The sequence below is a fragment of the Lathamus discolor genome, chromosome 1 (genome assembly GCF_037157495.1).
Source record: "Lathamus discolor isolate bLatDis1 chromosome 1, bLatDis1.hap1, whole genome shotgun sequence".
NCBI lineage: Eukaryota > Metazoa > Chordata > Aves > Psittaciformes > Psittacidae > Lathamus > Lathamus discolor.
In genome coordinates, this window is record NC_088884.1 from 48,805,715 (window position 1) to 48,821,637 (window position 15,923).

Below are 15,923 nucleotides of genomic sequence, written 5' to 3' on the forward strand. Positions count from 1 at the left end.
ATTGGAAAACTTCCTTTTATTCTAAGAAAGTCTGAGAGTTCATATTTTTTTGGCTGCTTACACTTGCTGCATTTACCCATTGGTATGGCATTAAGGCATTTGTTTCCATTGTTCTCTCCAGACTACTTGGTGATGCAGCATTTTCATCTTCCTGTTAAGACCAATACAGAAAAAATGAGTCCCTTACACTACAATTTTCAACCCCTCCCTCAAAGCCAAGATTATATGTCCTAACATGGCTTGTACACATGTATAGTAGACACCCTACCCAGAATACTGCATTTTAAGCCACTTCAAACAGTCTACGGTCTAGAACTGCATTTATAAGTTACTATTGCTTGATGCCACATACACCATGACCTCTCAAAAGGGAATGAGCTTAAAGCCGTAGCAAGAGCTATTTTACAGAGTTGCCATGCATTTCAGGTTGAAATCAGTACTGTACTGACATTCAAGAATTTCAGTCCCCATACAGACTGAGATGAACAGCACTTTTATTTATTTCAGTTACAGGAAGAAAGACAAGTAAACCTTACAACCAGAAAGGCAATGAAGGCCTCATGAGCTCAGTGAAAAATCATTTCATAATCTAGGCAACATGTTATGATTTCTTAAGATCACAAAGAAAGCATACTTCACTCTTCAACAACTTTTCCTTGTTTCTGTAAAGAAGGTTCCTGTTAACAGAATCAAGGACACCAATTCACAAAGCCTACATTCACCCTCTCATCCCCCCTCAAAAGGCTTAAGTGTAGACTTTATTCCAAAAAAGTTAACATGCAGTCATGATCACAGCTAGAAGAGAAAAATTTAGTCTGTCATCATATGAAGTTAAATTATGATGTGTTAATGAACTTAAATGAAGATACTTTCGCACATGGCAGTGTACTTCATGGGTAAAGAAACTCTCGTCATTTTAAGACAATGCTTATCTGACTATTCTAGTAGGGAGAAAACAGCTTCAATAAAAACTGATCTCCCTACCAAGCACTCTAGGTAAGAAATATGACTTAAGTGCTAGAAATATGTGGGAGAAATCACTATACAAAGTGTCAAGTGCAAACCCCCCTTTACCTAGAATTCAGTGTATTTACTTAAGTACAATAGAAAAGACTGAATATTCAGGCGTGGTTGACAGTGGGATACAGTGCTACAGGTTGAGCATCATCCACTAAAGGACAAGCCCAAGCATGCATATTATCCCACCACAAGGAAAAGACATGCTTGAGCTTCCTAACCTGCTCATTTCTGCCCTTTGCTCTAGTATTATCTTCTCCCTCATTACCAACTTAGTTCCTGCACTCCTTTAAAGAGACCCCTTTAAAACTGTCCAAAATTCTGGATTATTTGGCAAAAAAACCCAAACCACTCGCTATTTTAAAGAACACAGAACTAGAAGAAGAAAGGAAGAAACAGAGTTCATAATTCATCTCTTCGGTTGCTCTTCTAAGCTGTATCAGACCTAGAAAACATGAGGAAGTACTAGATCAAGTACTGTTCCATCATCCTTGAGGCAGATCATAACTTCAGTCAATCGCTAGGCAGGTCAGTTTTGGTGCACAAGATGTTAATCAACTGAAAAATGTATTTTCACCCGTGCTGTATGTCAGTTCTCAGTTTCCCCTCACTTATGTGGTCAGGGATACATTTATCACGCAGTACTCACAGAAAGTCTCAGCATTTCAGGCAGACCTATTCATTCCCAAGGAGTATCCTTTTGGCTCAGTGAAGACTTTTGAGTACTCTGGCTTACATTCATTCTGGAGGCAGCCACCATGACTCCATTTACCCAAAGTACTATTGTTAGTGGGGCTGTTACCATCTTGAAATTGCAGTGTAAAGTTAACCAGCAATATAAAAGAATACTTTTTCAGTGTTTCCAGTGAAGGAGCTGAGAAGAAAAAATAATCTGTAAGAAACCATTGCTGCAATTTTATTTTAACAAAAGGGCAGATTTATTCATGTTTACAAACAAGTTCCAAAAACAAAAAGGAGAACATGTATGCTACCCACTAACAACCTTTCAAAATGCCAACAGCCCTCATGCTGCATGAAGGATTCTATAGATTAGAAAAAAAATAAAATAAAAATCACAGTTCCACTCACAGTTCACCAAGACAGCACTAAACTAACATGTTTAGACAAAAACAAAGGACTAAGATTCTGATGTATTTTGATTTAATCCATTTTGCCCGAGATAACAGAAATATTTCAAGCAAGTTCCATCACAGATTGATGTCCTGCATTAAACAATCCTACTAAGTTCTGAACAAAAGTTATTCAGTATGTTTCTCAAAATTTTTAAAAATTAAACAATTGTTTCAAAACCATTAAGTAGTAAATGTATTTAAGAAACTAATTAGGACAGAGGCCATAACTTCATTAGAACACCACTGCTCATGTTTTTACAAAGCATTAGTGTTATCTATTTGGCTATTAGTAGTAGCAATTTATCTACAATATTTAACAAGGTAAATTGCAGGCAAAATTTAGTACAGTTTCAATAGAAACACCCTTTTCCTGAAAATACAGCAGTATTTGAAGGACTAGTTTTTTTGTTTTGGTTTTTTTTTTGGGGTTTTTTTTTTGTTTTTTTGTTTTTTTACTTTTTCTCCGCATCATTTATAAGGAAGCTTCCCATCTATGAACAGGAACAAAAAAGTATCTACAAACCTTGTAAACAGATCTGTATCATTTATAAACATAAATAATCCAAATTATTAACAGCCAACAGCAGAAATTAAAGTATCAATTCAACGATCCAGGGCCTCCTTGCCCTTCCCAGCCTTTCCCTCAGAAAAGGATCATGATAAACTAAAGCTCTGCTAACACACTGTTCAGGACCATTCTTAAGTACAACAGATGATCCACAGGTCACTTATGCTGAGTTACTGTTTATCTGTCAGAGTTCATTATTACTCCCACCCCAGAAAAGCACCCTCCAGTCTGGCAGAAAGCTTTTGTTTTTTAAAAAAATAAATCTACATTCGTACAAGTGTGTCTTCTGTTGAAGTCCGAGACAAGAATATCATCTTGTCCATCATAATGTGTGAAGAGACCCAGTTTCAATTTCTTTACAATGCAGCTAGTGTGTTAACATTCAGCTTACAATCAGAGTGATGTTTCCAAACTATGTAGCGGGCTCCCTGGGGATGAAGAGGTAGCAGACTTGTTCATGTCTGTTGTAAGGTGAATTCCACTGTCAACCGCATTGTTATTTTTATTGGGAGAGGGTGGGGGAGTAGAGTTGCGTTTTGTTGGAGCATCATCTTCAGCATCAGTATCATCAATAAGGGGAATATGAGGCTCGGAGTCTTCTATTCTAAACTCAGGATGCGTCATAAAATTGTGAATTGAACTTCGTGTCTCAGGTTTCTCTAGCCCCTCATACAAGGAGCTACGAAATGCATTCACCACTCGGATCTGTGAACAAAGGAAAAAGGTCGTTAGAATGCTGCAGGCTTCTGGCAATGGCATGGTTCTTATGAGTCTGAATCCACAAACAGCTAGACATGAGTGAATCAAATTTGTGTATGATGCAGTGGAACTTGCAATAAACTGTAAAAAATGAAGAGCGTTTCAGTAGAGCACTGCCAGTCTACACAGTAGGAATAAAAATTGCACAAGTACTGCAAAAAGCTGAAGGGCCTAAGATTCATTCATGGCACTAGAAAGGTTCAATTATTTAATATGGGCTAAGTGTTTTTCAGAAGTGAGGCTGACAATTATTTACTTATTCACCAATTAACTCTCAGTGAGTGTTTTATTGAATACTTGGGGGAGGTGGGAGTGGGGGAAGAGGGAAGAGGCTGGAAATAAGTTAGAGGATAAAAGGGTCACTAATTCTCATGCTAGGAATTAGGATGTCAACTGACTATGAAAAAGCCAAGCAAGTGTAAGCCAATGTCACAATGACCGGACACTTACAAAGAGTCATGCAAAAAAGAATACCACTGTAACAGCTGTAAATATTCGAGTATATACCCATTTACAACACTAGAGAAAGCTCCTTACTGAAAAGTGCTTTGGAAACTTAAGACCAGAACTAGGAAATTGAATACTATATTGTATAACTACGTAGCCGCGACAGGTTGTAACTTTGAAGAGACTATTCAAGTATGAGAAAACCAGGTGATCAGCCTTTACTCCAGTCTTCAATTTACACTGAATTCATGGACAAAATTCCCAGGGAGAATATTATTTCAAGTCCTTTCATTTCTTAACTAATGTTCTTCAAATCAAAAAGCTAAATTTACAGAATACATAACATTCTAGACTCAAATTAGGTAGAATAAAGTACACCTTCATTTTGCAAACTGCGCATGTCCAGGATTGACTTGAATTTAAGCTTTCCAAATTGTGACGTGAATGATGAAACCTCCTTCCCGCTCACCCTTTTCCCTCCCACACCCCACACACTTCCCTCACCAACTACAGAAATTCAGAATTCATTCTTGCACTGATAAAACAAAGGTTAGGCAGCAGTCAGTAACCCCTTTGTCCAACCCTTTAATCAAGATACAGTTTCCCCATCCGTTAGTTCCCTGTTCAGTTCTCAGCATCTCTACTCTGGGTGTACCCAGCAAAGCAGTTTCAATCCCAAAGCTCTTCTGTTGTACTATAAGCAGCAGAGCAACCCTGAGTAAACAAGAACTTACTGTGACAAACAGTAAGTCCAATTTAAAGATATTAAGTGCTTCCAAGATGACTTGTTTCAAGCTGAGAAATGTGTTGTGACTAGTGCTTCCATAGAGTTCCTTGACAGTAAAAATAAAGTGGCTTCCAGGTGAAGGAATGAAGGTGGACGGTCAAGCAGACTTCAAAAGCAGCTAAAATATACCAGCCAACCTCACTGAAAACAGAGAAGTCCCTAAAAGCAATGCATTATCAGATTTGTTATCAGAGAATCACTGCACATTATGAGAGTCTTAGGTTCTGACCATGTTCTTTGACATCCAGAAACAGTGCTGTTCCCACCCCTAGCTCCTCAGAGTACTTGCACAAAGAATTTTACTCAAAAGCATCATGGTCCCATTTTATCCTACAGGTACAGAGCTGAGCCCCATTACCAATGACAACTTGGGGCAGGAGCAGGGGGGCACACACACAAGGAGGGGCATAACTATGAATACAGGGAGAGCAGGGAACAGGATGTATGCCCTTGAGAAGTGAAAGATTACAACAGCAGCTAATGCTTTACTGTTCATCACACGAAAAAATAGAGCGCACTGTTAAGGAGTTGGCGTGTTACATGAGCTTTAAACAAGTCAAGCAAGCTGCATAAACTGTCTTGGCACTTACCAAGAAAAATCAGCAGTGACAATGCCAAACTAAAAGTTTGCAATGCCTTTATTTGGCATGTTGCCTCCCACTGCACCACTGATTTATGTGGCAGAATGAAATATGACTGCCTTGTGGGACTACTTTTTTATTGCTTACAGATGGTAAGTTAGAACATAAGCAGGAATGGAAAACAAATTTTGGTGTAACAGGACAGATGTAATTATCATAGGAATATAAGTATACCCACAATAGTCTTGATTCCCATGCAGAATGCATACTAAACAAGCGGTATAGACGCTCCTATGAACTCAAGATCCTCAAAGAATCCAGCCATGAAGGTAGAAGTCAGACTATCAGTGGTTTAAGTTATGCTTAAATCTAGTGTTTCAAAGGGTTTATTTTCAACTACTAAAGACAATTAGATGAGAGGGATAACTATAAATAAATTGCATAAGTGAGGAGCAAACAAGACAATTTGTTAAGTGTAATTTATACTGTCATCAGACCTTCCTCATATTAGTATCAGAATGGCAAAGGAATGCAGTAAGCACTCCAAAACCTTCTAGCCAGATGGCTGCTTAAGAGTTGCAACCTCACTTCATAGGAACAGCTGAACAATTTTCCAACAAACAGCTCTGAAAAAGAGACATAATGAAATAACACATCTGCTTCCCATTAATACTTATTAGTTATCAAAAGTTGCTCTCCTGGAGGGTGTAGCAGAAGGCTGTACTACTTAGTAAGGATCAAAAACTAGTTCTCTGCTATTGTGGCTCTGTATCTGCATTGGTCATTTGATGCAATGAGATGCTGCAGTGCCCTTTAGATTCTGATCAAATGGCAGCATGGCATGAAGTTGCTCTCTAGAGAGTTCTGAATGTCTAATTAATGTTCTTGAGTGTAGTTAGGGATACAGGTTACTAATTAGCATTTTAACTAGGAGATGCAATCCTGTGCATCCTTACTGTTAAATCTACTTTTCACATTTCATGTTCTCGAGGCACGTGAATTTGTGAGCTGAGCTTTTTAACACTACTGCAAGGTAGGAAAATACCTGTCTCAGCAATGGAGAACAAGTACAGAGGTAAACACTTGGTGAAGCTCACACAGGAATTCTGGCCAAAGCCAAAAAAAAAACCCCAGCCCACCCAAACAAACAAAACCAAGAGAGAACATTTCTGATAAGACAGCTCCTGAAATTAAGGGTCTTCATCCATCTGGTAATCTGAAAGTTTAAAAAGCAGGGGGGAAAGAAAAACCCTCTCAGTTTTAAGAAACAATTATTTAACCAGTCTCTAGGAAACTTAAGAAGGAAGTTAACATGGAATATATAATTAAGATGGAAAACTCTTTCAGCAATAGATATTAGCTATCAGTATTCAACTACAACTGTTACGCATCTTCAGACTCCAGAGTTTAAACTCATATACACAAAAAATTAAATCTCTAGCCTCTACAGAGGAAGGCTGTAACCAAAATGCCACTTAGAGCACAATATAAAAAGGGCAGAATTAAGGTAAGGCAATCTTTACTTTCACTGATGGCTTATGAACTGCTGCCAGAAGAACCTAGAGAGAAAAACCCCTTCAGATTTGAATGGCAATTTGAACATTCAATGCTTAAACATTATTTTCCTTTTATATGATCTACTGGAAAGTTCTTCTGACTTGCATGCATTTTAGAAGCCTTGTTTCGCCACCTGAATCCTGATGTTGAGAAAGTTGTGTTATTCAGTTAAAAAGGTCCAACAAAAGCAGAGATTCAGAAGCTCTTTACAGGCTACAAAGAAAACGTATTTAGTGTTCCATATTCTAACTACATTCATATCTTTAATATATCATTTGCTTTCCCATCAGCTTGTTTACCTTAAGTATCACTTGTGCTGCAGTGCAAGACATCTATTTTTGTGGACCTGGGTCCATGACTATGCAGTTAATTCACTTACTCAATGTAAGTCACACTAAGAGGCATATACTCGAACATTTACAACAGTTTTCCCATTTTATCTTACACATCCCCCTGTACACAAATGGATGAAGGCACAGAATGTGCAGGCTCACAGCTTTCACATTAAAGTCTTTTGTTGAAACTGTTCCACCTGTTCTCAGCCCTCTAAGAAAAAAAAGTCTTGAGGACTCCACTTTGTGGAAGAGCTCTATAAAAGCCTGAACGATGATTTTAAGTACTAAGGAGAAAATGAGAAACGTTAGGTACGTGAATTAGGAAATGTTAATTTCATGCACTTTAGGAACACACACTCACACCCCACAGTAGTAGAAGCAGTAGTAGAGGAAAACACTACATGTGTAGGGGTAGAAATATTTGTTACATCATGGTGCTGGCTGGCGATGGAGGGTTGCCGCCTTAGAGCCCCCTGAATGGTACTTCCACTCTGGAAAGCATTCACTACATCCATCTGCAAGGAATCAGAGATTGTGACAGCTTGCTCAGCAAGAGAGAGAGAGAACAAGAGAAAGGACCATCCCATCTATAACACACAAAAAGTAAAGAGAAAAGGCACTTTTTTTAATAGAGAGATACACAGGCAAGAGTTGCATTTAGAGCTGAAGAAAACAGAGGACTGAGGGATTACACATCCATCCATCCCCCCTTTTGACAGTCTCAGCCACACGAGTTAGAACTGCCACCTTAGTCAAAGGACTGGAGATGGAGAGATTTCCCTCATAACACCCCCTGTGTCCTACCTTTTTCAAGACCATACCTGAGTTTGTATCCTGTTTAGGCCCCTAAACCACAAGATCTGACCACGACGTAATTCTCTCTCAGCGTGATCAATCTCCTCTACGTCTTCTGCTAGTTCTTCTTCAGGAATCTCTTCCTTTTGTGTTCCATGACCAGCTTCTTTAAGGAATTTCAGGCGGCTGGTTGGAATTGTTGAAATCAACTATCGGTGAATGAAAAATATGAATCAGGATTATTCTTAAAAAAAAAAAACCCAAAACAAACAAACAAACAAAAAAAAAAAAAAAACCCACAAAAGAAAATAAAGGAAAAAGAAATACCAGACTTGAGGCTTAACATAATATCCTACACACAATTAGCAAAGTTGAAAAAACAGATTCTCTAAAGGGGATAAATGCATCAATGTAGAGGGATCCCTAAATAGCTGCAAAGCTATGAATATCCTTACCACTTTAACTGATATGTGAAATATAAACCTGGACTATAAATCTTCCTTGCTAGGGACACAGAATTCCACTTTCACATTACTCACTATGCCAGGAAGAAGCAGTACTGGAGCTACAAAAGCCATTAATTCTGCAGACTGTGCTTGTATCTACAGCTTTCAGAGCTCCATCCATTTGATGAGCATAATGTGTTACCTCAAATGAGATATATCATTGGAACAAGTCCAGAGGAGGGCCACGAGGATGACCAGGGGACTGGAGCACCTCTTGTGTGAAGACAGGCTGAGAAAGTTGGGGCTGTTCAGCCTGGAGAAGAGAAGGCTGCGTGGAGACCTCACAGCAGCCTTCCAGTATCTGAAGGGGGCCTATAAGGATGCTGGGGAGGGACTCTTCATCAGGGACTGTAGTGATAGGACAAGGGGTAACCGGTTCAAGTTTAAACAGGGGAAGTTTAGCTTGGATATAAGGAGGAAGTTTTTTACAGTAAGGGTGGTGATGCACGGGAATGGGTTGCCCAAGGAAGTTGTGAATGCTCCATCCCTGGTGGTGTTCAAGGCCAGGCTGGACAGAGCCTTGGGTGACATAGTTTGGTGTGAGGTGTCCCTGTCCATGGCAGGGGGGGTGGAAATAGATGATCTTAAGGTCCTTTCCAACCCTAACTGTTCTATGATTCTATGATCATTTAATGAAAGTAGCCACAGTTGCTTCAGAAATATAGAACAGACATGCATTCTTTTGTGACCTGGAAGGCAGCAATCCATTTGCAAGGTAAGTGATGTTTCCAAAACCCTATCCCAAACTGTTACTTTGAAACTAGGTATACACTCTCTTAAACTAAATAAAAGCTACATATGGCCGTTCCAGCTTTCCTTTTCATCCCCACCTTCAGGGCTATTCTGGTGAACTATGTAGTTAAGGGGAGTCATCTTTTGATACGTCCCATCTAGCAGATCCAGACCAGTTCCAAGACTGCTTTCCTTGACCATCACAAACCTAGACGACCATTTCAGCAGCTGCAGAGGAAAAAGACTGCTCCAAAAGCAAGATAAACAGCCCTTTATGCTGAAATTGCTATTATGAATGCTCCCAGATCACACTTCAATTTCTATTATTCCCAGAAAAATCAAAAGTTCTTTGGCTGTAATGAGACGCTAGAGCAGCATGAACTGCAGCAGGGAAGCTTTGCCCTTGCAAGACGCTTTGGGTCAAAGGTATTTTGAACCATCTTGATTTTTTTCTAGGCTACTTTTGAACCTCAGAGTGACTCTATTTGATTTTATTTTTTTAATTATTAATGTTCCAGAAAGCCTTATTAAAAAGCTTATACCCACTTGCAGAATATGCACATATATATATGTATATATGTATGTATGTATGTATTTACAACTAAAATTCACCCTACCAATTTTATACCGAAACCTGAAGTGTCCTTTTCATAATGGAAGGAAAGATACTGTAATGGAAAACTCTTCATGTGGTATGAAAAGTTTAGACAAGTATGTCATTAAATAATGGAAAACTCTGTTGCTCTAAAGTTTCATGTAAATCAGCTTGCTGCTTACCAGCACTGTTGTGCATGCAATAGTAATGAAACCCTAAGCGAGCGAGGAAATAAAAATCAAAATGCAGTAGCTTAATAGGGGAGATAACTTTCCAATTATTTCATAATTTTTCAAATGAACCTTCAGAGAAAGTTGGTTTTCAGTTTTGCTGCATTTCTTGCTACTCCAGAAGTTTTTAAATCAAGAAAATACTGGCAAGTTTAACATCTGATTTTTCAAGAAAATCATTCATTGCAAAGTTAAATGTATTCCAACATTAACATGTTCACTGCATCTGTATTCTTACAGAACTTCTAGTACTTATCTGACTAAAGATATAATTTCGTATTTTAAAAGTAACTACAGCTTCTTCTAGTTAAAAGTTATTAAGCATAAACCAGCCATAGCATCTAGTTAGGAAGTGTAACTAATTGACCAACTCAAGAGTAAGGAATATTGACCTAAAGACTTTCTGGCTATTGAGCTAGTCAATTTTAATCAGTATTTACTATTCATCTCCATATATTCATACAGTCCGCTTGAATGATCTGAATATTAAAGACATTGTATTTTTCATCTTCCATGTAAAGTATTTTAATGCGGTAGGTATTTGGCATTGTGACAAAGCTAGTTTACCTGGCCCCAAAGTAGTGTTCCCATGCCCAGGAAAATGGACCATAGCCACTGCTCAATGGAGAGTTCCGAGCAACTGAAAGGCTTCCCACCAAACTGCACAATAATTATCTGTGAAGAGCAACATTATTGAACAACATGTATGAGTGACCTGTTACCAGAAAATTCCCTAATGTTTCAAGATCACTAGAGACAACTCTGCATTACAGCACAGGATTTCCCATTTTATTAAGCCTATGCATCCACTGTCTCAGCAGTCTCATCAACTTTCCAAACCTATTGTCTTCAGCTTTTCAGTATTTCAACAGCTACCTATTTGTCTTCAAGTGTCACAATCACAAAAACCTGTTGACTACTTAATTTTGTTTGCAGTTCTGTTTCACAATTACAGCATGTATTTGATGCGACAAATTTACAGTGGTTATTTATCACATGATCATCACCCATTTAAAAACCCAGTTTATTAATTGGTTTCTATTAACACAAGTTGTAGATCCATAAAACATAAAACACTTCAGAAATAATTCAACAGAATATACTATGTATCCCATCAGTGGTAAATGTCAGACTTTAAATAATCACAGTGTGACATCTATGTAGTAAATCTTAGGAGAAGGGGCAGAGATCTCAGTTAAAATAAATGAGCTCCTACTGACTTACCTACTATTAAAAAAAGCTCTATGGGCCCTAATGAGCAAGGTATCCCTCTGCATAGGAATTATATGCATGTAAGGTTGCCCTCGAGAATCAACAATTCAAGTAGCATGACAGGCATGAAAAGGAGACAGTATTGACCATTAAGGAGGACAATCTAATAGCTGAAAATCGCAAGAGTATCTTCTTTTATTAACACAGAATAGAATATTGAGACAACAACTCAGGAGTTACTTATTTGGGAAGACACTCAGCCCACCAAGTTTATAAAGGGAACACAGTTACAGTCAGGAGTCATTTCTACATATTTAGGTTTGTTGCCCAACAGTCACTATGATGTCTTGCAGAGTGCAACCCTGAAAATAAGAGTAGCTTATGAAGAAGTGTCATCTAAAAAAAGCCTAAACATGGTAGAATAAGTGAACTAACAATGTGAAACAGAGGTGTATACTCTTGTATTACTTAAACTGCTATAAATTTGGTCCCCCTACCCCCCAAGAATTTACTTACCTGCACAACAAATGTCCCCAGAACAATAGAACAGAAGATAGCGTTGTTGAAGATTCCTTCAAACACATTTCTTTCACCATGGATTTTCCGGGCATTAATTTCATTAAAAAGCTGCATCATCACAAATGTGTTAAATACAATAGTATAATGCTCTGAAGGAGGAGCGTGCAGAGGTGCATTTCTTCCACTGTCGATATCAAAAATTCTCTCACCTGTGTTTAAAAAGCATTTATCAGCAGCTTAATTGGTGTTTTTACACATACATACTACAACAAAATGATTGGGCTTACGATCACATCTCTGTATGACTTTTAGGATAACTTTGTGAAGCCTCAGTATTCTTACCAGCAAAGAGGAGTGTGAAGACCACTACGAGTTGGTAGAATGCATGACCCAAGATGTTCTTCATCATTGTACGAGAAATCAAAGGTTTGTTTCTACCATAAGGCTTTCGCAACAGCAGAGCTTCAGTAGGTGGTTCTGTTGCCAGGGCAAGAGAAGCTAATGTGTCCATTATGAGATTTACCCACAGCATCTGCACAGCTTTAAGCGGAGAATCCTATAAAGATAGATACGTAAGCCCTCCAATAAAAGTGAACAAATTGCAGCTATTAAAGGCATTTATTATACAACAGGGGCATGTTCTGAGGAACATTATGATCTTTGGACTAATGTTTATCTGAAAGTTTGAATTCAAGAATTAATCAGTCATTACATTTTCAACCATTATTAGCTAAACAATCCACCACCAGTACGTACTTGTGTTATGCATGCTCCTGTAAAAGCAACAATTACTGCTACTACATTGACAGTAAGCTGGAACTGAAGAAATTTGGAGATGCTGTCATACACATTTCGTCCCCACATAACTGCTTTAACAATACTTGTGAAGTTGTCGTCTGTAAGGATAATATCAGAAGCTTCTTTAGCTACATCTGTTCCTGCAATGCCCTAGTAGAAAAAGAAAAATATGATGAAATATAACAGGATGCACCAACTTACATAATAGAAGCTATTATATCCTTGGTCAGAATTCACTTTGAATGCACCAAGTCTGAAGGACTATTTTAATGTAAGCATCTAATATTCTACTGAATCAAGTTCTGCTTGCAAGTTCCACACAAGCATGGGGAAACATAAACAGAACAGAAACCTTAATGTTGTCTTTAAAGATCTTAACATAAAATCCTCATGTTGACGACAAAGACCCTAAGTTGTCCCAAAGAAATGTTACTGAACCCCGTACAAGTTAAAGGCCACCAGATGGTGCAGTACTACAGTTTAGTCCATGTCCTAATTAGTTTGCTATACAGACTTCAGAAGGCAACCCATGTGTTCGTTCTTAGCACAGAAGAATGATGACACACATTACCAAAAACCTGTTGCAGAAGAGCACTGGCATTAAACAACAGCATATGCAATGTCATTCCATATGACATTCTGAAGTTTTAAGCACCTGTACTCTCCTACAGTAAGTAAACAGTTAAGCTAAGTTCTGTGTAATATCTACCTGAAGGATATTTATTTTTCTTTCATCATTTCAAAAACACTAACTCAACAGCCAGTTTAATGATCCTTAGTCTGGATATATCATTTTGCCAAGGAAATGAATCACTTGCACAGCTATATGCACACCTTAAAAAGTGTCTTTAAATATCATATGGAGGATGGTATATTTTAAGTGCTGTTTAGATAAGCAGTTAGAGGAATTAGTTTCTTACACAGATGAACATAGACAGCAACTGCAGGAAACATTTAAGTTCTTGAAGATTAAAATAAATCTGCCCTTGAAAGTGCCAACTACAGCAGCTATACAACAGCAGAAAACAGATACTCGTTAAAAGAAACCAAGAGTGCTACAGTCTAGAACATTTCATAGAATCATAGAATAGTTAGGGTTGGAAAGGACCTCAAGATCATCTAGTTCCAACCCCCCTGCCATGGACAGGGACACCTCACACTAAACCATCCCACACAAGGCTTCATCCAACCTGGCCTTGAACACCGCCAGGGATGGAGCACTCACAACCTCCCTGGGCAACCGATTCCAGTGTCTCACCACCCTAACAGGGAAGAATTTCCTCCTAATATCCAATTTAAACTTCCCCTGTTTAAGTTTTAACCCATTACCCCTTGTCCTGTCACTACATTTCATACATAGCTGTAAAATTTGTAAGTTATGCTTTTGAAAAACACTCCTCAAGAATGAACAAAAGCTCTTCCTCTTCCCATTTTTTCCTTCAAGATTAGCATCTGAATCAGTGCAACTGCATGTGGTTGTCTCCCCCTGCCTGCCCCCTGCCTTCAAATGCTTAATAATCAAAAGGAGAGTGACCAGCAGGTCGAAAGAGGTGATCCTGCCCCTCTACTCTGCTCTTGTGAGACCTCACTTGGAGTATTGTGTGCAGTTCCGGTGCCCTCAACACAACAAAGGACATGAAACTGTTGGAACAAGTCCAGAGGAGGGCCACGAGGATGATCAGGGGGCTGGAGCACCTCTTGTGTGAAGACAGGCTGAGAAAGTTGGGGCTGTTCAGCCTGGAGAAGAGAAGACTGCGTGGGGACCTAATAGCAGCCTTCCAGTATCTGAAGGGGGCCTATAGGGATGCTGGGGAGGGACTCTTCATCAGGGACTGTAGTGACAGGACAAGGGGTAATGGGTCAAAACTTAAACAGGGGAAGTTTAGATTGGATACAAGGAAGTTTTTTACAGTAAGGGTGGTGAGGCACTGGAATGGGTTGTCCAAGGAAGTTGTGAATGCTCCGTTCCTGCTGGTGTTCAAGGCCAGGCTGGACAGCGCCTTGGGTGACATAGTTTGGTGTGAGGTGTCCCTGCCCATGGCAGGGGGGGTGGAGCTAGATGATCTTAAGGTCATTTCCAACTCTAACTATTCTATGATTCTATAGTGAGGTTTTAAAGACTTAAGTGACCTATTGTCACCAAACTATCTTTCTAGCTTAAGACTGAGGAGAAATCTTGAGGCAAAAGGAAGCTTTAGGAACCTATCTTACACTGTTTTGAAAGACAAAAGAAAGCTGAAGCCTTCATACTTAATGCATGAGTCTACCCAGTATTAGCACTTAAAGCCAAGACTTGGTTTAGCTGCCATTTGAAAGGGTAGTTTTGAATTTAGATTGAGAAAGCCAAGTAATCTAAGAAGCCACCCAGACAAACGCAAATCCTAGGTTGTCATAAAACTCTGATACTTCAGCTGTACTAGAGATGTCTCTTAGTATAGACTCCAAAACCACTTTAAATATCAACTGGGAGTCTCATACATTAGAGTCTCCCTGTTCCTGTGCATTGTTTCATGGAAAACAGATGAATAAGCTCATTCCATATTGCATATAAACTTTACCGAAAGTCAACACAGTATGCTATCTATCACCTAAAGTCATTTTGCCTTATGTTGAACAGATCTCATTTTAGAAGTCTTCAGTATCATTAATTCTGTTCCTACATGGAACATGGATAAGTCAGAAGAATGAAGGAGGGAAAAGTTATTTAGTATTAAGTCTGAGAAATGTTGTCTCCATTAACTTTGTTGTATATTAGACTAATGAAACAAACAAGGTTGTTTAATCTTAAGTGATTTGGTAAGTCACTGTATCAAAATAGGTCTCCAAAATGCTGAAGATTAAAAATAAAATATCATACCATAGCAAATCCAACATCTGCCTTCTTCAGAGCTGGACCGTCATTGGTACCATCACCAGTTACTGCTACAACTTGCCTCTGTTCAAAGACAGTGCTATCAATTATACCTAAAATGAAATGACATCTCGGTGTTAAGAGTTTGAAATTGACAACACAGCACAGATTAAACCTGAAAGAGAAACCCAGTTTTGTCTTCCTTGGTCATAATTAAAAAAAAAAAAAAAAAAAAACCCAGAATAAGAACAGCTAGACCTAATTAGCTCCACTTCTCAAAGAGGAAGAAGAAAAAAATACACCATTCAGCAAATGAAGACACCCTCATAGGCATTTCCCACTGCTCAGTTCTAGATGTTTTTCTAGGAGCTTTACTTAGAAGCACAGATAGTTTTTAATTACCTTTTACAAGAGTGTGTTTGTCAGTGGGAGAAGATCTTGCAAGAACACGGAGCTTTGGCCAAATTTTATCTATTCGCTCTTGCTCTATCTGCAAAAGAA

General features: G+C 38.6%; 1 protein-coding gene across 6 annotated transcripts in view; it reads right to left on the reverse strand.

The window, feature by feature from the left end:
- Positions 1 to 1,931: 1,931 nt before the first annotated feature.
- The window catches only part of ATP2B1 (ATPase plasma membrane Ca2+ transporting 1), a 65,622-nt gene continuing 51,630 nt past the window's right edge, over positions 1,932 to 15,923 (reverse strand). For 5 of the 6 annotated variants that reach the window (XM_065670052.1, XM_065670069.1, XM_065670075.1 and 2 more), the window contains exons 14-21: positions 15,825 to 15,912; positions 15,429 to 15,535; positions 12,530 to 12,721; positions 12,116 to 12,329; positions 11,771 to 11,982; positions 10,610 to 10,717; positions 8,006 to 8,188; positions 1,932 to 3,423 (exon numbers count right to left, since the gene is read on the reverse strand). In XM_065670052.1, coding sequence (XP_065526124.1) covers positions 3,112 to 3,423; positions 8,006 to 8,188; positions 10,610 to 10,717; positions 11,771 to 11,982; positions 12,116 to 12,329; positions 12,530 to 12,721; positions 15,429 to 15,535; positions 15,825 to 15,912 — 1,416 coding nt within the window. In that variant the 3' untranslated portion in view covers positions 1,932 to 3,111. Of the gene's footprint in view, positions 3,424 to 7,612; positions 7,772 to 8,005; positions 8,189 to 10,609; positions 10,718 to 11,770; positions 11,983 to 12,115; positions 12,330 to 12,529; positions 12,722 to 15,428; positions 15,536 to 15,824; positions 15,913 to 15,923 lie in introns of all 6 variants that reach the window. The other variant, XM_065670082.1, reaches the window with a different exon arrangement.